The sequence below is a fragment of the Notolabrus celidotus genome, chromosome 24 (genome assembly GCF_009762535.1).
Source record: "Notolabrus celidotus isolate fNotCel1 chromosome 24, fNotCel1.pri, whole genome shotgun sequence".
Classification (NCBI taxonomy): domain Eukaryota; kingdom Metazoa; phylum Chordata; class Actinopteri; order Labriformes; family Labridae; genus Notolabrus; species Notolabrus celidotus.
Window position 1 is genome coordinate 9,418,995 of NC_048295.1, and position 21,870 is coordinate 9,440,864.

Consider the following 21,870-nt stretch of genomic DNA (forward strand, 5'->3'; position numbering starts at 1 on the left):
GGCATGTGCAGCTCCTGCAGTGCAAACCTAGCAAACGCCAACGTAAGAGTCATAGAGCTTCACCAAGAGTACAACAGCGAGTGTCTACTTCAAGGGATCTTTGCTGTTTCATCAGTAAGTTACATGTTTTGATTAGCGACTAGCTCCAAAATCACAAGGGTCACAAGTGCAATATGACAGGGCCTGTCAGAGGGTCTACTTTAGCTTGTTTGTTCCTACATTGGAAGGAGGTATAGATGTGTCACAAACAAGATAAACCTTTTTCCATTCCACAAAACAATTAGCCACAAACAAGTTCATCAGCTGCCAATGTTTGTCTTAAAATTAGTCTGTTATGTGTACAAATCTGGCTAGCTAGCATTAACTATGTAACAGCGTGGTAGGTACATGCCTTATAGGCTAAAAGGATGATATCATTTGGTATATAATTCAGCGTCTGTTAGCTTATTCATTGCTATACTGAGAGAAGATACATCAAAAGTGTTTGCCTGTCAGTGATTGCAGTTATTTTTATGACTTATCTTTATGTTGTTTTTTAATTCAAGCCTCTAAAATCTGAAGTTGATGAATTTAAAAATGTTTGCCTCTGCACTCGCTCCCATGACCTTTTCATAGAACCGTCTGGCTCAGGAGGGAAAGTGAACAGGTGTGATCCTGTCTCTTCAGCTGTGGGGGTTAAACATGTAGGCGGGAATGGAATCAACCATTAGTCAAAACACGATATGTTTTGTAGCTGCAGTGCATTCTGGTCCTCTGAGACGACTGTCACATCAGAAATTGGTGTTTCTGCTTCTGCCATGATAGATTCCTCCCCGTGGGATGGCTGATTGTCAGAGCAGAGTGGTGCAGCTGAAGAGGGGATCTTGCTCAGGTACTCATATTTACCTTCATCTGAGATGTGCCTGATTTCTTTTTTTGTTTTCCAGTAATTGGTTTCGCTTCAGCAAATATTTTGTCCAGATATGAATGAAGATAATCCAGCAACAAACAAAGGAGGTCTGAAGGGCCATGAAAACCATCAGCAGAACTTGTGTTTAGGCATACCTGCATGTTTAGCAGGTTGTACACTTTGAAAAATGAAAAAAAATGGACCAAAAAAGTAGATAGTTTGATATGTAATAAAATTGCATATGGGAAATATATTTTTCACACTGGCAGCATCAGGCCGCCATACTTGGTTTCAATGAGCATATTTCCCTTTTACCACCCTCACTGATGGGGAGACATTAGGTTTGTAGTGGTCTATTGTTGTGTTTTAACAATGAGAGCGTTGTGCAGAAGAAGAATTCATGAACATAGGTGGTAAACAGCAGCTGTTACTCTGCAGGAAATCACTGCTGTTTCTGCAAAGAGCTGGTATTTCTACAAATTGCACGTTTCATTATCAAAGGCCGGGTAGCAGCCTGATGTCTGTGTTTTGTCACACTTTTAAGTCAATTTTTTTTCACAGCTCACTTAGCTGGATTTCAAAGCTGTGCTGCACGCCAAAACTCAGCGAGCTGGGTGAGCATCAGCCGAGCTCGCAGGTTGTTCAGCTGAGTATCACGGCAAGGTCAATCATCGCCTCGTTTACCGAAAAGCTATTTGCTAATCCTGCTAATGGCTCTGTTCAGAGACTGTATCTGATGGCGGATCCACACTCAGGCTGCGTGCTATTTAGACAGCTGCATGTTAATGTTGTCTTTGGTTGTTTCAAGGGGATTGAACAGGGAAGTTTCTGAGGAAAGCAGGGGTGGAGGTGCAGAAAATCACATGAGGTTAAAGGAAGGTGGTTGCTTTGGTTCCCTGGAGCAGCAGCTGCATCAACAATGAACCATGATGTGCTTTAATATGGCCGTCCATACTGCTGCTTTATTCATCCCTGTGGGGACATCTTCTTACGGCTGGGGTCAGCGGAGCAACACCCCAAAGAGCTCGTAACCTGGATCCTCTGGATCATCCCTTGGACTCAGCATCAGCCTGCTTTTATAACAAATCAGATGAATCATGGATTTCATACAGAAATGTGGCAAGGTCAAAGAGCTGCGAACAGATGTGGATCACATGCGATGTGAATCCAGATTGGCCTCCATGTTTGCAGAATTCCCATCTTTCATCCACAGTTTGATGTTTCCTATGATTTACACAAACAACTGTGAGTGATTCAAGCCGGCTGAGCAGATTTATTCATAAATGCAGCACAGCATATTAGCAAGGTTCACTTCTTTGCCCTAGAATGAACAACACACCAGAGAAGCATTATATGAAGTAATAACATAGATTTAAAGAATCATACAATCCTGCAATTTATCATTTTTGAATTCTCGGTGATAAAGGTCCACGTTTCCTGCGAGCTGAGCTGCTTACACTGCCTTCTAAAAAGCCTCCACAACTTGCCTGCAGAAACTCTAATTACCACTTGAATGCCTCAGTAATAGATAGGCTTACCCGAGGCCAGCCCCCCGCGCTCACAATGTAACAATACTCGCGAGTTCTAATTTATAATTTATGTCTTGCTTTTTATAATTGTGATTTTTATCAGTCGTATTCACCGTTTCAGAAAATGTAACTGCCGAGATAAAGAGGAAATTGAGTTCTGTGTTTAATAGAGGCATAATGTCATGCGGTGGTGTGTTCCGATGCCTCGTGCCACACGCTGAATACTTGATGCTCTGCTTCCCTCACAATGCAGGACATCTGAGAGGTAACCTTGGAGGTGCTCGGTGAATTTAAGATTGTATCTTTGGATTGGGAATATAAATGAATGGATTCACGTTATCATCTTTTGTGATGATGTCAGACATTTGACAATGGAGAGGCCTTTTGAGTAGTGTCCTCTGTGTCCTGAGTTGAAAGTGGCCTTTTTTCTTAAGCCCTGGTTTCAAGACTCTCTGAACTGTGCTCATTCCTCCTCCTAGCATTTATTTCACCACTTTACTTTATATATTTCAGTTAAAAATGGGGGAAAACCCTTCTGCATAACAACCTTGTTCGTTAGCAAGCATGATAGCTTTCGTGCTAACGTAACAAAAGCATAATGTCAATTAATTTCTCATTATTGTTTGCAGATCATTTCTCTTCAGTGGAGTGGTTCTTACACACAAGGAGGATCACACCACAGTAGATGGTCCCCGATAAGGTCGCCACTGGCAAGATGGCCGCCGTAAGAAGTGAAAAATCTATAAGGTAATAACATCTAAAAACGACAGAACAGTCGCTGAGCTCCATGATAGACCTGTTCTAGACAGGACGCCCAAAGTAATTCTTAAAGTGCCTTCTCTACCTGGGATTGTAAATATCAAACACACATGTGTTAGCTTTGAACGCACAATTAGCATCATGTGAGAAGCTAAGGAGATACAGATAATTACAGATACGAAAAACCTCATGAAGTCTGATAAATAAAACACCTAATAAAAGCTGTGTTGACAGTTTGTAGTGAGTAAAGTTATGTCTGTATACATTTTAAGCTAACGTTACATTTAGGGCCACCCTGTGTAAACTTCTCCTCTTGTAGTGCATGAGCTACAGCAGGAACTTCATTTATGCTAACGTCACTTTTGCATGTTAACTTAATGAAGTGAGGCGGGACTTCTGCACAGTTAATCTGTGCAGTTTATTGATGGTGGGGGAACCGTTTATATCGCAAGATGGTGTAGTCTCAGCAACCCTTCTTCCCATAGCTGCCATTTCAAATTTAATGAGTCACGTTAGCGAGATTCAGCAGATGTCTTTAACCGTGAGGCGTGGGAATACAAGGACAAGTGCTACATAGGAGCTTGTTTCCTGTAATGTATCTGACCTGATACTATTACTGTGTGTTTTCATGTCTCGTGTACACTCATATCAATGAATGAAAATAATGTATAACAGTATCCTCCTCCTTCCGCCCCTTGCTGTCCCGGTGGTCACAGTGTTTCAGTGTTATTGGTGCTGTAATAATGGTTATGATAATGTAAAGCTTAACGGTTATGGCCGTCATCAGTGATGATGAAATTAGGCTTGTGTTATATTGTCGCTCTTTTTTCCCTTCCCTGTGGGTTAATGATACATCTTCAGATTTATTTCACAGTGACCGCTGTAATTCCACTTTTATGGGAGTGTCCGTGTTCGAGCCTGACAGAAGAAAAGACCTCAGCACTTTTTAATATTACCCGTGTCTGCTTGTGTTAGAGGGAGAAAAATCTAATCATGTCCGGCTACAAATTGCATAACCTAATGTCAGATTCATCGCAGTGGCGTGCAGAAAACAAATCTTGGACTGAGGAAATCCAGTGTCATATGCAACTGTGTCACATTCTGTTTGTATTCGTCCTCCGCCGCTTTGCCATCTCTGTTGATTAAAGGTCAGGCACGTATTTTCAGAATTCAATTTTTATATTTTACCAAGAAGAAGAAATTTAAGCACAACTGAGCCTTTGAGGGAACAAAAACTTCTAGTCACTCATAGCTGGATACCACCTGAAGCTTCTCCCTTACATCAAACACAGAACTTTCTCTTTATTCTCCCTCCAACCTGAAGCCAAGACTCATTTCAATTTCATCTTTCTCCTCCTCCAGAGTCTCTACCACTTTATAATTCTGACTCAAGACAACACCGCCTCGAGGCCAGCTATTGACAAGGCAAAAAACAAGAGTCTCCTCCATCTTATTTACGACTCCTGCGAGCCAACCAATTTGCCGGCCGTCCCCTCAGTGAGCTGTAATGGCTTCTTGACTGTCAGCGCTTTAAATCCTTCAGAGGCACGCTGTCCTGCACACAGTTGGTGAGTCAAGAACAGAAAGACAGTAAAACAAATTATCCTTGAGGGAAATTAAGGGGAAATATAATAATGAGAGGTGGACTCGTGGATGCACATGCTCTAAATAAGCTAACGTGAGTTTTTTGAGTGGCTTTTGTGACCCAACAATCAATATTCTTGAGACCAAAGTCTCTGAAGATTTAGTTTGATATTCAACATAATGTACTGCAAGATAATTATTAGAACACTTCATTTAATTAACCCTGATTTTGCTGTTTTGACCTCGTCTGAATACTGCGTGGGCGTCAGTTCTTCCTGACAGTAGTGTGACCCTGATTGGGTTTGTATTGTCAGAGGATGTTGAATTTCTGAAAACCATTCATTTAAATTCTTAACTGAGTTAGTTCTGAGCGCTTTGCTAGGTATATTATTGTTAGTGCGTTAGCATAAACATGTTAGCTAAATTATTAATATTCATTCTCAAAAAAGTTAGTGAGCTACTGTACTTTGGATTCAGGTTGTTAGTTGCTGTATTGAACTTTTTGCAGAAATTTCAAAATGTTGAGGTAACATGAAAGTCAGCTTTGAGCAGAATCTTATTTACAGCGAACACCTAGCTACATTTGTAATGCATTGATCTCTGTGTTTCCATATTTGTGTGAACATACTGTGATCATACAAAAACACACAGAGGCGAGCCAGCTTATCACACTCGCACCCAGCAGAGACACATCAGTCAGCCTCCGGCGCCTCTTTCCATCAATCAGAATTGCATTGACATTACGTGGCACAATGTCAAACAGTGTCCTCTCTCACAGAATGAATTGGCAGGAGAGCCTGCAAGATTAGATTGCATCTGAGGAATGCTAATTCACCAGGAGTGTGAGTGTGGAGATGTTGTGATTAAAGACTCAATTTCCCAGAGGTCAGTGTGGTGTGATCACATATTAGCACAAACTGATGGAGTGTCTCTGACATCTGCACTCTTCAAGGTATGGCTGTCACGAGTTGCAGCATCAACAACAGTTAGCCGAAAAAAAGAACTCTGTGGCGGCGGCGGCTGTGATTAAATAGTCCTGCTGGAATTCATTCAGTCAGAGTTCCTAAGTAGCTGTGTTATGCCATCAAAGTGCTTCATGGTGTAGTTTATGTGAGTGAAAAAGCAGAAAGAGAGAGGCCTATAGAAGCTCTGCGTTTTAAACAGCTTAGCCCTGAAATGCTGCCATCCAGCATTATCTTCACGTAGCAGGAAGCTCTGTGTGCATTATCCCAACATGTGCCTTTCAGAGCAGCAGGTGCTAATGCCGTTGTGCTTTGCTATGCTTGCACTGAGCATGACTGACAGCACATATCAGTGTTATTACAAGCTTAGCATCGTGTTATTTAAAAAACTGACAGACAGCTTGAAAATAAATCCCTCGTTTACAGTCGTATACCTGTGAATTTGCATATTTGAGCCTATTTATTTCCCCCAAAGCATGCCATTCATTCTAATGTGTATTTCCAACCAGGCGTGATGTGATTTATATTCACTTTCACTCTATCTTAGAAGTCCTATGTCATATGAAATCCATCACAGTGAACATTTTCAGTGCCTTTGTTTTTCCATTAAGTTATTTTGTCATGATGTGGTAATGCTGTTGAAAGCAGCTATTTTCTATCATTTCTTTGTGTTTATACCTCCATCCACATGTAGGGGAGGGCAGCTGAGGAAAGAAGGAACTCATTTCAGACATTTTAAAAGTGTTATTACAATTTCACATAAAGAATAAAAAAAAATACCATCCGTATAAAATTACAGTCATACACAGTCAGGATCTAAGAGGAATTAACGACTGAACTGATTAAAATTGAAACGAATAGTTTATACAATAAGATACAACATAATATGATTGGTTTACAAAATGGTACAAATGCTAGCTTGACAGTAAGGAAACATCCTCAATATCATCATGCCTGTATGCTAATTTTCAAGCTAGCCTAAACACATGATTACCTTAGCTTCCTCCATTCACTCTCAGTAACTGAAAAATGACATGTTGAGTAGTTAACTTGGGCTGATCAGCTTTTTCCAGCTAAGCTAGCTGTTGCTTTATAGTTACCGTAAAACCTAGAATATAGGTCCCACTAGAATGTAAGGCACGGCCTGTTTTGGGGGGTCTCGGAAGAAAAAAAGGTGTAAACTGTCTTCCTGTGTTCAGCAAAGTCTACAACCTTTCCTTGTAGCCTTTTCTAGCACCATGTGTTTTCACCTTGTGGACTTTGCAGTGCTGCTAGCTACCGGTAGGGTAGTTGCATGGTATCGTTAACCTTTGTTATCAGCATAAGTTTGTCGTATGTTGTACTGGCAGGTTGGGCTCTGCTAGTTTTAGACATAAAGCTTGTTATCATCTGCATAACATTGCAGTGATACACCAGGTTTAATAGGGCATGCTTGATGGATACAAGCTAGCTACATGGCAACTAAAAAGGCGATTGGGCTAATGCTTTAATACTGGATTGCTACCCTATGGAGAAACTTAGGCACCGTATTTCGTCAATTCAGAAAATAAAGCCGATTTTTATTTTTACGTTCAAAATTTTTAAAAAAGGAGGGGACTCTCTGATGTCAAGTGAATGCAACACACTTCCGTAAAAAACACAAGAAATTCCTTCAAAAAATCCCTCACCGTGACACAAAAATAAATACTATGAGTAACTTTAGTTGGCGCTGAACTCTTGCATACTTAATATTTTCAGTATGGTGCTCCTTCACTCGCTGCTCTGACGTTTGTTCCTCTCCGCTGCCTCGCTAAGTGGCTGCTCGTGTCCCCTGAGCAGTTAGCTGATTGGTGCTCCTGTGGTAACCAGCTTGTAGTACGCTCCCTTCAGAGCCATCAGCTGGTCGTGTGTTCCCTTCTCCATGAGATAGCCTCGAGACATCACGGCGATGATGTCCGAGTTCTGGATGGTGGACAGGCGGTGAGCGATGACGATGCAGGTCCGGCCTTCTCTGGCTTTGTCAAGGGCTTCTTGCACCGTCTGGAAGAAGAAGAAGCACACACATGAAGCGGCGCTGGCAGCCACACACACACACACGCACACAGGCGGGAGGCTTCATCAGTTCTCCCACACAAGCCTCACAATTATAGCAATTTGACAATCACGGGTTGATTACTATCATTAGAATGCTCCAGTGGATGAGCGCGGCAGAGGCCTCTCTGCTCCTCAGCGTGGTTCACACATCTGAGCTACACACCAGATTCAGCGTAAAGAGGCTCTACTGGAGCCGCTCTGAACTGTGAGCTCTGCTGATAATAATAGACATGATGAATGATAATGATGTTAATGATAATAATAATTAACTGCCTGCTCCCCGTGCCCGCAGAATATCAAGCAGCTGGGATGGCGTTGATGGTGTCGATGATGGTGATGATAGTCGGGGTGTAGCTGTTGATGAAGATGCTGATCACAGTTTAATGAGGTGTACCTTCTCGCTCTCCGTGTCCAGGGCGGAGGTGGCCTCATCCAGGAGGAGGATCTTGGGGTCACGGATGATGGCGCGGGCGATGGCGATGCGCTGCTTCTGACCGCGGGACAGCTGAGAGCCCTGGGCCCCAACGTTGGTGTCATATTTCTGAGGCAGGAAGAGAAGTGAGTCAGAACTTCCTTAATAATTTTCTATCTGAAAATAGAATCTCTCATTTTTAATCCCTGTTTATAATTGTTTCTTAAATTATAATTTGGATCAAATTACATTAAGAGGCGTTACTTTGACACAACTCCCTAGAACCTAGACGTACAACGCTAGTACAAAGTGGCAGTTCATACACTCCAAGTGTAGAGAGAATGCATGCTGGTTGTTGTGAATTATGTGTTGATTGATGCCAAATTAAAGTTAGCATAGCATCTGCATTTCAAAATGTCCCCCTGTCTGACACTGCAACCATTCGTAAGGTTGAAATTCTAGCTATAAAGGTCATGTTGATAACACTCGATGAATCCACTGCATTAATTTCCAATTTTGACCAAACATGCGACCAAAATCCATTCGCATAAATTAAAGTTAGCCTTTAACGAGAGCAGAATTAATTTTTGTTTGTTTAATGCTGCTGAAATTGTCTGGCTAGCTTATTTGTCCTGGTCTTCCAATGAAAATGTTATTAAAAGGCCCTGATGTGCAACTTTGTACACAAGGGGTGCCAAAATAAGCTTGAAGCAAAAATCACTTACTGTAGCTTTAAAGGTACTTTTAAAAAAAAAAAATGAAAATCATGTCAAAGCTTTATAGTTTGCTTAATTTAGGACTAATACAGCAGCAATGGATGTTTCCTACACACAAAAACCCTTCTATCTTCTTCACATTACACACTTATTTAGCTTTGTTTTGGTAAATACATTGAAAGAGTTAATTTAATAATCCTAAAATCATCTGAAGCTGTCTGGTCAGCTGAGTGTGTTTTAAACAGACACGTGCCTCCACAGTGTATCATTGTTGACTCACTGAGGACACCTAGTGGAGGGAAACACACACATGTTAAGCCCCAGACTCACCTGTTTCACATTCACACATGAACGCACACCTGTCCTGCATCAAATGTGTGTGTATGTTTGTGTGTGTGTGCCCTCGTCTGTGTTTGTCTGCCGCCTTTAAACATTTGTTTGATTTACACACTGTTGCTTTTCTAAACACAGACAAAGTAAACTTCCCCTTCACCTGATCCAACACACACACACACACACACACACACACACACACACCCGTGATAAACCCACCTCGGGTAGTGACATCACAAAGTCGTGGAGCTGTGCCTTCTTGGCGGCCGACATGACCTCGTTCAAGCCCATCTCCCGCATGTTGTCTCCGTACTTGATGTTGTCGGCGATGCTGCAGTCGAACAGGATGGGCTCCTGGGACACGATGCCGATCTTGGAGCGCAGGAAGGCCACGTTGACGCGGGTGGAGTCGTGGCCATCAATCACCTGCAGGAAACAATCGATTTTACCATTAGCAGGAAGCTATATCGTAATCAAAACGCCTGGAAATACAATCCACTTAATGAGCTATCATAACGCCATCTCAGCTGTGATTCTCTCCCCACCACACAGAGGTGATTCTGTCCTTTTTAAATCTCAGACAGGGAATCAGGACGACGCGCTTCCAAACCACTTCCAAATCAATTAAGGCCGTTTGAATGTTGGCAGCAATCCTCTCTGGCACAAAGACAAAAGCCCATCCTGGACAGAGCAGCCTGTCTTTAAGATAAAGCACAAAGTCAGCATAAATGTCTGATTGATAAATGAACTGACGCGGTGCGCGAGTCAGAAATACTTCAATCACCGAGCGCACGGAGCGTCTCGCAATTATTCTTTGACTTTGACGAATTACAGATTTTACTTTGTACAATGACACTCAGAGTACAACCACACAACCCAGCCTTATGAGAGTGCAAAGCAGAGTGTCTGACATTTGGATAAAGGTCAGCATCCTCCGTTACAGTGTAAGGTCCACTGTATGTACAGTCAGGCATCTAGTTTGCAGGTAGATTTGCTGAAGTGTGCAAAAAAAAAAAGGTACTACATCCTTCTTTAGGCATCTGACGTCACATTGTTCGCCTCACTGACAAAAGGGACATGTTCTCATTAAATAAATACTCTTGTCCACAAATTCCCCGCAGTAAACTGTAATCTACATAATCCACCTTGATTACCTTGCTGCTTGATGCACTCAGCAGACACTTTTCACAGTCTGAGTGATCAGATGCACTACTGAGTCATAAACCATTATTGTGACACTTGAAAAACATCTGTAGAAGCTGGGGCAAAAAAAACAGACCTATATAATCTAAAAGCACATAAAAAAAAATTGGATCATCATCACATCATGGATGTGGAAAAATATGCTAAGTTTATGCAAATGTATGATTCTTATTACGGTTAAAATCCAAAACAATGACAAAGTCTGTCCAGAAAATTGTCCAACACTCAACAACTGATGGGCACATCACAGCAGCACCTTAAAGACAAAGTTATCACATTACTAACGCTGTGTTTCCCTCACCACTCTGCCCTGGTCAGGATCGTAAAATCTCTCCAGCAGCTGAATGCTGGTGCTCTTCCCACAACCGCTGCTGCCCACGAAGGCCAGCGTCTGTCCGGGCTTCACCGACACATTCAGCCCATTCAGGACCTGGATGTCTGGCCTGGTGGGGTAGGTGAAGTTACAGTCGATGAAGTCAAGGTTCCCCTGGAAGTTATCCTGAGAACACGGCGCAGGGAGGGAAGGTTAGAGTGAAATTTGGATTATTCAGGAAAAGTTCTGTACATTTGTATTTTTCATTATCCATTTTATGGAGGCTCAGTTTGTGATTAAGGGAGTAACAATCCTTCCTTGCCTCCTCACACCTTCAAGTCTCTGTCACGACTGATCTAAAATTTATGAGCAAAGCAATAAAGGAATACAGAATCAAACTTTTCATCTCAATTCCCTCTGTATAAAATATGCAGGGATATCTCATTTATTATACTGGCTGCAGAACACGTAACACATAACCCCTAACATATGCTCTCATACCCATTTATCTCCCTTAGCGCTGTAGACGCTGATCTGAGGCACACGGTCCAGCAGCTGGAAGAAGCGAGCGGCGGAGATCTTGGCCTTGGCGTAGTCAGGCGTGTATGAGGAGGCTCTGCCCAAGGCTGTGCCGCTGGTGACGATAGCTGAGATCACCCTGGAAGAAAAACATGTAAGGTAACACAACCTATCAATCCTCAGCACACAACAACACACGTACAGAGGCTATTTCAACACATTAATCAGGAAGCAGCGAAACCACAATAACCGTTAACTGGCACCTTCTCTCACCTGAACACCAAGCTGAAGTGAAGCCCCTCCTGTCGCACCAGGTACCCTCCAAACCTGTAGGAGGCGGAGTTAGTCAGGAAGACGACGCACTGCGCGAATCCATAGCAGGCGCCGTAAACATTGGCCTTCTTCAACGCTGCTCTGTACGGCGCCTCTAGCTGGGCATTGTACATATCCACGAAACTCCTCTCCTTCCCCAGGCCCGCGATGGTCCGGATGTTGTTTAATGCCTCGCCAGAAATCTGCAGACGAATTCAAACATTAGAAAAGAAGCAGAAGCTGTTCTTCACTCTTGTGTTTTTCTACAGTGCGGAGGAGTCAGATAAAGATAAAGCATTTGCTCTGTTCTTATCTATATCCTATTTGATGCTGCTGCAGTGAGCCAATCCCCCCATAGGGATCATTAAACTTTCATCTAATCCACTTTATTTGGATGGGTGGGGTTTACTGCGTCAGGATAATTAAGATAGCGTAAAGGAAGTTCACACTAAATTGACTTTTAAACACTTTTTCTTTGATTTCTAACTTTCCTGCTCAGGCTGGAGGTTTTTATCCACTGTGTGCTTCAGTACTATTATTGCATTTGAAGCATGGGAGGCCCCAGAAAGAATTGAGCCTGACCTTGTTAGCTCCGTTCCTAACTCGCCAAAGTGTAGGAGCAGCTAATAAAATGCTACTGTACTGAGTGAGAGCTGGGTTCAGCTGCAGGGCTGTGGAGCTGTGGAGCTTTTCTTCATTGATGAAAGGAAGCAGAGACCAAAATAGACAAATCATCTGATGTCACGCTCCACCTGAGATATTTCCTGACTCGTCACTTCATTTCAGAGTAGAAACAACAATTTCTGACCCGTCCAGCAGCCTCCATGGCTATCTTGTCCTCCTTTGCGAACCCTGTGAGCATCTTAGCCTGGAAGCCGCCTGACAGAGCGATGAAAGGCAGGAAGCACATGATGAGCATCGTTAGCTTCCAGCTGAAGTAGAAGGACATGATGACGGCCACGCCGATGTTGGTTAGCGAGTTCACGATCATGCCGATCTGTGAGCCTGTAGCCTTGTGGGAGAAAAAGGTAGTTGAATATTAATGGAAGACCGCAAGGCTAAGCTAAAGCTATGTTAGCTAAACATGCTGAACCATCAATTTTTGCCTTAAATGATATCTTTAAATGAAGCAAAGGAGTTTCATTGCTGGTAAATTGACATCTTTAAAATAAATTATTATGGGGAATAACCTAGCTGAAATGCTTGCTAAGGCTCGCTAGCTTAGCACAATGTATCTGGCCCAACAATGTTACAAAACTTTTCATTGTAATTTCATCATCATATTCAAATCCTCCTCCCCTTTAACTGGCGCTCTTAACTCACTCCTTGAACTTGCGAGGCGTCCGTAGCTAGCCGCGTGGTCAGCGCCCCTGGGCTGTTCCTGTGATCATCAAACCAGCCGATCTCCTGGCCCAGCATGGCGTGGAAGCCGAGCCGCCGCAACCTGCGCGTCAGCAGCTCCCCAGACTTAGAGAAAGCATAACCCTGGAGACACAAACACACAGAATATCCTTTTATTAAATCCAAATTCCCAGCACGGCGATCTTAAACATAATAAAATGTTTGGTAATATGAGAAAATTGTGTTTTCCATCAGGGGGGTAAGAACTAGTGGATTCATTATATTACAGCTGCTCTGCAGGGTATAGGGCATCCGAGGAAAGTATAAATTCTCAGAAATAAAGGCGGTTTATTGCGACTTTCTGCTAACCTTGAACGCTAGCAGGGGGTGAAGGCAGAAGCACTAAAGCAATCAGTCTTACTAAAGCAGACTGATACCCTACCTGCAGCATCTGAGTGAAGAAAGAGACCACGCCAACCATGACAAAGAACAGGCAGATACTATCAATCTCCTTCCTCTGAGCCACAGGATCTGTAACTGAGAAAGTCTGAGAACACACACAAGGGCAGAAAGGAAAACATGTTTATGTCATAATGTATATGTTTACACGCAACATGGGGAAAAACACAAAACAGTGCAACAGGTATGATGTTACATTATTTAGATACAGTTCACCATGCCTGTTAGTTAGCTTTTAATCACAGTATAAGCCCCTATTTATATAGAATATAGAATTATTGTGTAAATATAGGATTGATATGTTATATATTTATATTATATATACATATTTATATAAAGGTAAGTTTTGTGCTAACCCAGACCGTGTCTTCATATGGCTTTAAGTTTCATAAATGAGCTTGTTTTCTGATTACAGCCTCCTTACCGCCAAGATCTGACTGAAGAGCAAGGCGTACACAGGGTTGACTCCCCCGTTGATGGCCGCCCCAATGGACCCAAAAAGCATATAAGGCCACTCAGGTATGTTGTACTTCAGGATCCTTGCAACTGGAGCTGGCTCCACAGGTTCTTCTTCCTCCTCCTCTGGGATCTTTTATATACCCAACATACAGATACACATAAACAGAGATATTATCTGTGCATGCTAAAGCAGGGAAAATCTCAAACAAATGGATTTATCTCTCTGTGTGTAAATACTGTTGACTTGCTCCCACCACCCACGCATAGCACACCTTTGATTTGTCTGCCTGTGACACAGAGTAGGCTCTGGGGCCGAGATCTCCAGTGATGGGAACAGAGGCTTCTGGGATCAGATTGGACAGCTGGGATCGGGACCGCTGGCGGATTGAGGCCCTGCAAACAAAACAATGAAAATCTTTGAGGTCAGAAAATAGCTTTTAAAAACTGCTTTCATCTCCTCAGGCACAAGAATACATCGGAGCTAAACAACAGGGTTTTTCTTCTTGCTCTAATTATTTGGTGCTTGTTATGGTGTTGATGGAGGACCTCAAGCCTCCTCCGCTGTTGCTCCATTTGTAAGTGGTTCTAGATGATCATGTCGGCTAAACGCTCCAAATGTTGGAAGGGTAATTAAGTAAATGAAGGAACCAGTTTCAGGCGTGACACTGCTCACTTTCAGCCAGAAAATCAGTACAGTAATAATCCTATTTAGATGCACAGTCAGGACCCAGTAAATGGATATTTTACAAGTAAGCAAATGAGATGGAGATAAAGGGCAGGCGCTGATTGAGGATGTGTTTGTGTGATACCTCAAGCTGGCACGATAGCTGCCTGCTCTGGATAGACTCTGCTTCTCTGGCTCTTCTTCCTTGTTTGCCACTGATGGAAAAGATCCAAAAAAAAGAGCAAATCAGTACATCCTTAAATATGGAGACATGATTTATCTGATGCTATTTGTGCTTACTCTGCCGGGCCTTCTCATTCAGAGCCTTGTCTCCCTGGCTCTGCAGGGTGACCAGAGTGAAGTAGACCCCCTTCCTCTCCAGTAACTCGTTGTGTTTGCCTCTCTCTACAGCTCGGCCGTGCTCGTAGCCAACGATCACGTCAGCGTTTTTTATGGTGGACAGCCGGTGAGCGATGGAGATGGTGGTGCGGCCCAGGCGTACCTGTGATGAAATCAAACCTGTGATGGTGCAAGGAATCAACTTCTTTCAGGTAAATTATAATGCTAAATGTAGAACAAAATCTCTGGTCTGACATCTACCCACTTACAGCAGTTACAAGCATTAAAGCTACAGTAGAGAAATTGTCAGTCTTGTTGCTGAGGGTCTCATTCCTTTCGGTAGGTCATAAAAATGCATCACTTTCAATTTTAGTGTGCGTCCCATGCTTGCTAACATGTTTTCTATTATTTTCCCCAATATTTGAAAAAAGTTAAATACTGATTTATGATAGATTTTTAGACTTAGTTTCACTGTGTTGATGCCAGAAAATTCCATACTAGCACTTTAATAGATTGATCCAGTGTTTTTGTGACATGTAAATATGTGGAATCAAAGAGCAATCTCATGGGGTCTTCAGTAGCATCATTGTGTAAGCGCCCACCTATAAATGAGGCTAGTGGATCAAGTCTGATTTCACAGTTTGACAACATTTTCCACTCTTTGTTGGCTGTCAAGTGGAGTCCGTCCCTGAGGTAAGCTTGAGGTCATCCTCCACTTGAAAATCATGGAAGAAAAAAAGGAAACGACTGCAAAAGACTTCTGTCTTGTGCGACAGAGAGCTTCAGGGGATTTTCCTTTTCAGTGGTTTGCCTCCAGGCTGCACAATTAAACCATAAATGTTGAAAAGCTGAGATGAAAAGAGACGCTCATTCAGCACCCCGGAGCAGGCAGACTCACTTTATCCAGAGCTTCTTGTACCACAGCTTCGCTCTCATTGTCGAGGGCAGAGGTCGCCATGTCCAGCAGCAGGATACGAGGGTTTCTGACCAGCGCTCTGGCGATGGCGATTCGCTGCTTCTGACCTCCGCTCATCTGACCTCCACCTTCACCCACCAAGGTGTCGAACTTCTGTTAAATTTAAACACGACATGGAGAGCGGGTGTTAAAACTGCTTTGTATTTGCACCCCTGACAGTGAACCTCCTCTGTCACTCCACCTGTGGCAGGTCCATGATGAAGTTGTAGGCGTTGGCCTCCTTAGTGGCGGCGATTATGTCCTCCATGGAAACACCTGGTCGCCCGTAGCGTATATTCTCAGCAATAGTGGTTGCGAACAGCACAGGCTCCTGCTCCACTATGCCAATCAATGAGCGCAGCCATTGGATGTTCAACCCTCTGATGTCATGACCATCCAGGGTCACCTGAAATATGGGGGCACAAAGAGCAGCTGGTTTTGCGAAAAATTGATGGATGATGCTATTACCGTACCCCACTGCGATAATATGCTTTTTGCAACAGTGCTACTTTCAAATGGTAAGGCTGTTAGTCCTGTGCATAACCTTAAGAGGCTGTTTCCCTTTGTAACAGCAGAGAGGGAAAAGGAATAAGGTGTGCACAGAGCTGTAATTCCAACAAAGGAGAAAAATGAGGCTGTTAGGACCCATTGCCTGTATAATGAAAAAGATTATCATGTACGCCTATAACCCTTGGGGGGTGGTTATTTTTGAAACGGCTTAAAAAAAAAGCTTAAAAGGAAGGAGGTGGCAGCTACGGAGAGTCTTTGAGGAATCTTTGATTTCAGAAGGGACCCTGATAAAAGAATCAGAACAAAACATCATGAGCATCGCTTATTAGCACCACACAGAGCAAGAACTCTATTCCTTTATCTTTGATGAATGGAATCACAGTTTAGGGGCTAAACATGCTCAAATCTGAAGAAACTAAACACACAAACCAGAGGTGGAAGAAGTGCACATGCGGCATTGCTGTTAAGATAAGCTGGGGCAAAATAGCTGAATAGCATCCCATAGACATTTTAAAATTACAGCCTTACTGTGTGAAATTTGGTACAAATTTCTATCATGGCAAAGAATAAAAAAAGTCTATTGTGCCCATAGTGTTAACTCAACAGAAAGTCAGCCATTTGGGTTTCATTGTGACATTTTTGTTTTGGGCATATTTCTGCTCCACCTCATGGTTAGAGCAAACACTACTTGATTATCATGAAACCAGCATTACGTGGTCTACACTTTGTGAGCAGCAATATAGTCAAACCTACCATTCCCTCTTTAGGGTCGTAGAAGCGCTGAATGAGCTGAACAGCTGTACTCTTTCCTGCTCCACTCGGGCCCACAAAGGCCGTAGTCTCCCCTGACTTCACCGGCACACTGAGCTGGTCCAAGATCTAGAGACAGAAATATCTTTCTTACAGAGAAAGGTCAATAACAATCTGTTAAACTGTTCCCTGAAATCAGATTAGAGCGAAAGTCATGTACGGTAATAAATTACAAGCACACGCGTACCTTGACTTCGGGTCTTGAGGGGTAGTAGAAGGTCACATTGTGAAACTCAATATCTCCTTTGACCCTGTCGAGCTTGTATCCAGCCTCAGATAAACAATCAATCTGCGGCTCCTAACAGTGACACATTTGAAAAATGAGACTTGTCAATAAGAGATAATGGCTTCCTGTGAAGATGCATCGCCTTGTAAGGATCAGAATGGTGAAAAATTAGAACATAAAGCATCTGCACTCTGTCAATGGTCTCAAAGATGATGGTGGCGGCGCCTCGGCCGGCGGCGAACGCTTCCAGACATGGGGAGGCTTGGCCCAAATTCATAGCTGCTATCAGGACGCCAAAGAAGACCTGGAATAAAAGATTGTAAGAAGAACCTTTACAAAGTCAGAACGCTCAGAAAAATGATGGAATCCCATTTTAAGATAGTTTTCCTGTCTGATGATTTCATCAAAGCTGCATTTTTTAAGGTTATTGATCAAAGCTGAAGTAAGGAACGATAAAATTTAAGGGTAATTTGTGGAAGATGAAAAGATGTGGCTCAGAAACTTCCCTCTAAGAAAATGAAACCACCAGATGTTAAAAAAGACAGGAAATAATTGCAAGGAGGATGTCCCATTTGCTGTGATGCTAATCATTGTGATACCTGCAGGAGTGTTCCAGGTGTGTACTCCTGAGCATCCACCACCAAACCGGAGCCGTACCAGAAGGCCAGCCCATAGCACAGAAAGATAATCATCCACATGTACCCGGTGAAGAAGCCCATGATGAGACCCTTCCTGATGCCCATGCTCTGCGCCGAGATCAAGTTCTTGTCGTACCTGCGAAGGAAGGCGGAAAGAGGTAAATCAGTGCAGTTATATAACACACAAAATGCTAGAATGACATCATCTTTAATCTGGTGATTTACCTCTGCACTTCTTTGAACTCTCCACCAAAAGCAGACACCGTCCTGATGGAGGAGAGGACCTCGTCGGCTACGGCCCCAGCTTTGGCGTACGCCTGCAGCTCCAAGCCTGTTAGCTTAGCCACGAACTACAGGAAGAGCAGAGGGGTACAAAGGATACAGAGAGCTGAAGAGACATCAAGTAAGACTCATTTTAATCATGTCAAATGGTTGAGTCAAGCTAATCTGTACAAATGTAGGCGGGTCTCAAAATGAGTAAAGGAACACTTATGGTTGTTGGACAGCCCCATTTATTTTTCTCAATAAAAAGTGTTCCTAATAGTCGTTTTAAGATGAAAAATTTCACAAACAAGCACCATCCTCCTCTACTTCATAAAACCCTGCAGCATGATGTTATTTTGGCAAACTTAACACCCATTGGTTGCAAGAAAATCTGTCATGTTTGGGTTCATAGTGCAGAAGTAAGCCAGAGTGAAGCCTCAGTGTAGTTTACTATTTACAGTGAAACTGAGACTCACCAGAAAAACAAGAAACCAGTACAGACTAGTATGATTAAGATAAGTCAACAGCAACAGCCCAGCTAACAAGTCAAGGGAAGTCGTGTCTCACCCAAGCCATGAGACCAGCTCCAAGACCAATCAGTGGACTTGCCGCGACAATGACGAGTGTTAGCTTCCATCCTTTTACGAATCCAACACAGAACCCACACACGAATGTAGTGAAGCGCTGCAGGAAAATAGCGACCTGGTCCGCCATGGCGTCATTGATCTTGTTGATATCACTGCAATACAGACAGAGCTGCTGTAACACATCAATACACACGACCAAAATACTCCAACGAACCAGCCGTGGTGTCGTCATCGTACACTCACTCTGACATGCGTGTGTTGAGCTCCCCAACAGACGTGCAGTCAAACCAGCCGATCTCCATCCTCATCACTTTACTGAAGTACATCCTCCTGATGAGCTGGATCTGTCTGGCAGCTGCTGTCACCCATAGGGAGATCTAGGAGGTTAGAAAGAGAGATTTGAGACTTTAATTGACAATAAAGCAGTCTGAATTTTTCTTTTGTAACATTAGGAAATGATGTCTTTACTGTCCACTCTGGCTCAAACATGTTTGATATTTACAATGCTAGGTCAGGAGGTGTTGGACTCGGTCAGTAGCAGTAAATTAGTCGTATTGACACCACACACTTGAGGATTATTTGGACAAATATGACAAGTCTGGAATCAGGCTACACCCTACCAATCAGTAGAGTGGCTGATCAGAGTGTGGGATGTTTTTGAGCTCTTTCCAATCATTTTTCTTATATTTTGGAGGTTTGTTATAACAACGTCGTCTCAATTGTTACCAAAAGGATTCAGGGATCCTACTATATGCAGATGATCTCATGCCATGCACCATTTTTGAACAAAGCCCTTCCATGCAGCAGCAGATGATAGGATCAGATCGTCATATGCTAATTGACTTGGTTTGATGTCACAAGGATGACACGGGCTCTTCTAATTTTAGATGAAAGGCTTTGTATGACAAAAACGAAATTTAAAACCAACCTGGAAGTATCCCAGCAAGAACACAGCTGCTCCAATTCCAACATAATAGAAGGCAAACAGGGTCATTTCATATTCAATGTCGAGAACCCTGAAAGAAAGATGATACAGTAAAGTAATCTTATGTAAGGGATACAAAACCACATAAACACTCCAACAGGGATGTAAAACTTTTAAAATCACATCTTACATGATGTTAGATGTACAAAGAAGTCCATCTCATGCATTTTTCACCACACACTCACCCACACGACCTCGGCGTCAGAGGTGTCAGCATCTCCCATGTTGCATTGTTCATGAGGCCCCAGCCTGTCTGGTTCTGTTCAAACACTTCAGTGTAGTTCCTCTTCCACTGGATCGTGTTGTTCACACACTCCTTCCTGTCATCCCTCAGCTCGTTCAGCTCGATGTCGTACTCGATGAAGGTGTCTGTGAGCAGGCCGAACACCAGCAGCATGAGGGGCTGGGCCGAGCCGTGCAGCACCGCGCACACGCTTCCCATCACCATCATCAGCACCTCGTTGCATGAGGCAAAGCGGAACTGGACAGACGCAAAACACAAAGGTCACAAAGACATCAGAGCCAGAGTTACATAGTAAAAAATGAATGGGAAGAGTGTTTTACCAGCTGAAAGAAGCCGACCCTTATGGCTGGCAGCTCTGCATTTTCTTTCCCTCTGTGAAGAATGAAGTTCAGTCAATTTTCACACAAAGTGAATTACAAAGTATCATCAGCTTCTGTTGTTTGCTTTGACTCACTTCTCATCCTCTTTGGATGTTGTCATGCTCCTGCAAAGAAACCAAAGACATGAACATGCAGAAATACAGAAAACTTAAGAAAAATACAGACACAGAACTACAGGAGTCATACCTAAATACAGACACATAACTACAGGAGTCATACCTAAATACAGACACAGAACTACAGGAGTCATACCTAAATACAGACACATAACTACAGGAGTCATACACTAAATACAGACACATAACTACAGGAGTCATACACTAAATACAGACACATAACTACAGGAGTCATACACTAAATACAGACACATAACTACAGGAGTCATACACTAAATACAGACACATAACTACAGGAGTCATACCTAAATACAGACACATAACTATAGGACTCATACCTAAATACAGACACATAACTATAGGACTCATACCTAAATACAGACACAGAACTACAGGAGTCATACACTAAATACAGACACATAACTACAGGAGTCATACACTAAATACAGACACAGAACTACAACAAACTCAATTCTCATCTTTTTACATTAGCAGTTTTTATTTTTTTATTTTTTTACTCTAATTACTTTTTAAAAAGCTTCCCTTTTTAACATTTCTATGCACCATGTTTATGTTGCACTGCATTGACCTCTCAGGGCCAACTTAATGAAGCATTAACTTGTCACATTAACTTAAAAGGGCTAAATTGTTTCTTTCTGGTACCAATGTGATTTACTGGTACATTAATTCACGCATTAAAGGATTATGACTCATGCATTAGTGAACACACTGACTTGAAAGTGTAAGCTTTGATACAGCAGTGCTTTGAAACCACAAGATAGACGTGTTTAGGTCTACACTCACATACAGGTACACATGGCTGCTGTCATTGACCTTCACGGAGATAATGTATCTCTTTCTAGCTACTACATTTCACGTGAAGAGGGTGACTGTCACGTTTGTCCAAAGCATGTTTAAGAACTCATTCAACTCATCAACCCTCGAAAATCAACACCTGATGAAAACAAAGAACTCTGTACTTACATGTAGGAACCAGCTGGTTCTGCAACACAAGAATGAAACATATACATTTTGATATTCTTTTAAGTATAATGACATATCACTGAATCTTTTCCCATGTATATTAAATAAAGTGGAAATTTCAACTTAATAATGCCTTACCTTCGTCTGAAAACTCATAGCTCTGGTTCTCCTGTCCCAGTTTTTTAATGCTCTGCAATTTCACTGATCCACTCGGCATGTCGACTCATCTAGGAAAGGCACAAAGAGCACATTTCAGAAGTCCAAACACAGAATAATTAGTTTATAACTGTCACGTCAAACTCTAA

General features: G+C 42.6%; 1 protein-coding gene and 2 long non-coding RNA genes across 5 annotated transcripts in view; 2 read left to right on the top strand and 1 right to left on the bottom strand.

The window, feature by feature from the left end:
* On the top strand, positions 1-8,321 carry LOC117808210. Of its 2 annotated transcripts, XR_004630186.1 has the most exons (5): positions 1-114; positions 805-871; positions 3,048-3,142; positions 4,540-4,745; positions 8,212-8,319. It is a non-coding gene; the product is annotated as an uncharacterized LOC117808210 (long non-coding RNA). The 2 variants fall into 2 exon arrangements; XR_004630187.1 differs by lacking the exons at positions 3,048-3,142; positions 4,540-4,745 and having other exon boundaries at positions 8,212-8,321.
* LOC117808208 (bile salt export pump-like) overlaps positions 6,453-21,870 on the bottom strand; it is a 20,072-nt gene continuing 4,654 nt past the window's right edge. The window contains exons 2-29 of the mRNA XM_034677793.1: positions 21,704-21,792; positions 21,566-21,584; positions 20,540-20,569; positions 20,406-20,457; positions 20,027-20,322; positions 19,785-19,872; positions 19,100-19,233; positions 18,837-19,008; positions 18,231-18,355; positions 17,967-18,141; positions 17,558-17,671; positions 17,329-17,439; positions 17,085-17,210; positions 16,024-16,227; positions 15,765-15,935; positions 14,828-15,029; positions 14,673-14,742; positions 14,136-14,256; positions 13,829-13,993; positions 13,388-13,492; positions 12,928-13,089; positions 12,413-12,616; positions 11,566-11,807; positions 11,275-11,431; positions 10,762-10,959; positions 9,477-9,683; positions 8,191-8,337; positions 6,453-7,742 (exon numbers count right to left, since the gene is read on the bottom strand). Coding sequence (XP_034533684.1) covers positions 7,542-7,742; positions 8,191-8,337; positions 9,477-9,683; positions 10,762-10,959; positions 11,275-11,431; positions 11,566-11,807; positions 12,413-12,616; positions 12,928-13,089; positions 13,388-13,492; positions 13,829-13,993; positions 14,136-14,256; positions 14,673-14,742; positions 14,828-15,029; positions 15,765-15,935; positions 16,024-16,227; positions 17,085-17,210; positions 17,329-17,439; positions 17,558-17,671; positions 17,967-18,141; positions 18,231-18,355; positions 18,837-19,008; positions 19,100-19,233; positions 19,785-19,872; positions 20,027-20,322; positions 20,406-20,457; positions 20,540-20,569; positions 21,566-21,584; positions 21,704-21,782 — 4,077 coding nt within the window. The 5' untranslated portion in view covers positions 21,783-21,792 and the 3' untranslated portion in view covers positions 6,453-7,541. The remainder of the gene's footprint in view (positions 7,743-8,190; positions 8,338-9,476; positions 9,684-10,761; positions 10,960-11,274; positions 11,432-11,565; positions 11,808-12,412; positions 12,617-12,927; positions 13,090-13,387; positions 13,493-13,828; positions 13,994-14,135; positions 14,257-14,672; positions 14,743-14,827; positions 15,030-15,764; positions 15,936-16,023; positions 16,228-17,084; positions 17,211-17,328; positions 17,440-17,557; positions 17,672-17,966; positions 18,142-18,230; positions 18,356-18,836; positions 19,009-19,099; positions 19,234-19,784; positions 19,873-20,026; positions 20,323-20,405; positions 20,458-20,539; positions 20,570-21,565; positions 21,585-21,703; positions 21,793-21,870) is intronic.
* On the top strand, positions 11,438-21,692 carry LOC117808209. Of its 2 annotated transcripts, none has more exons than XR_004630184.1 (7): positions 11,438-11,451; positions 13,820-13,923; positions 14,162-14,285; positions 14,939-15,078; positions 17,973-18,163; positions 18,262-18,408; positions 20,176-21,692. It is a non-coding gene; the product is annotated as an uncharacterized LOC117808209 (long non-coding RNA). The 2 variants fall into 2 exon arrangements; XR_004630185.1 differs by having other exon boundaries at positions 18,265-18,408.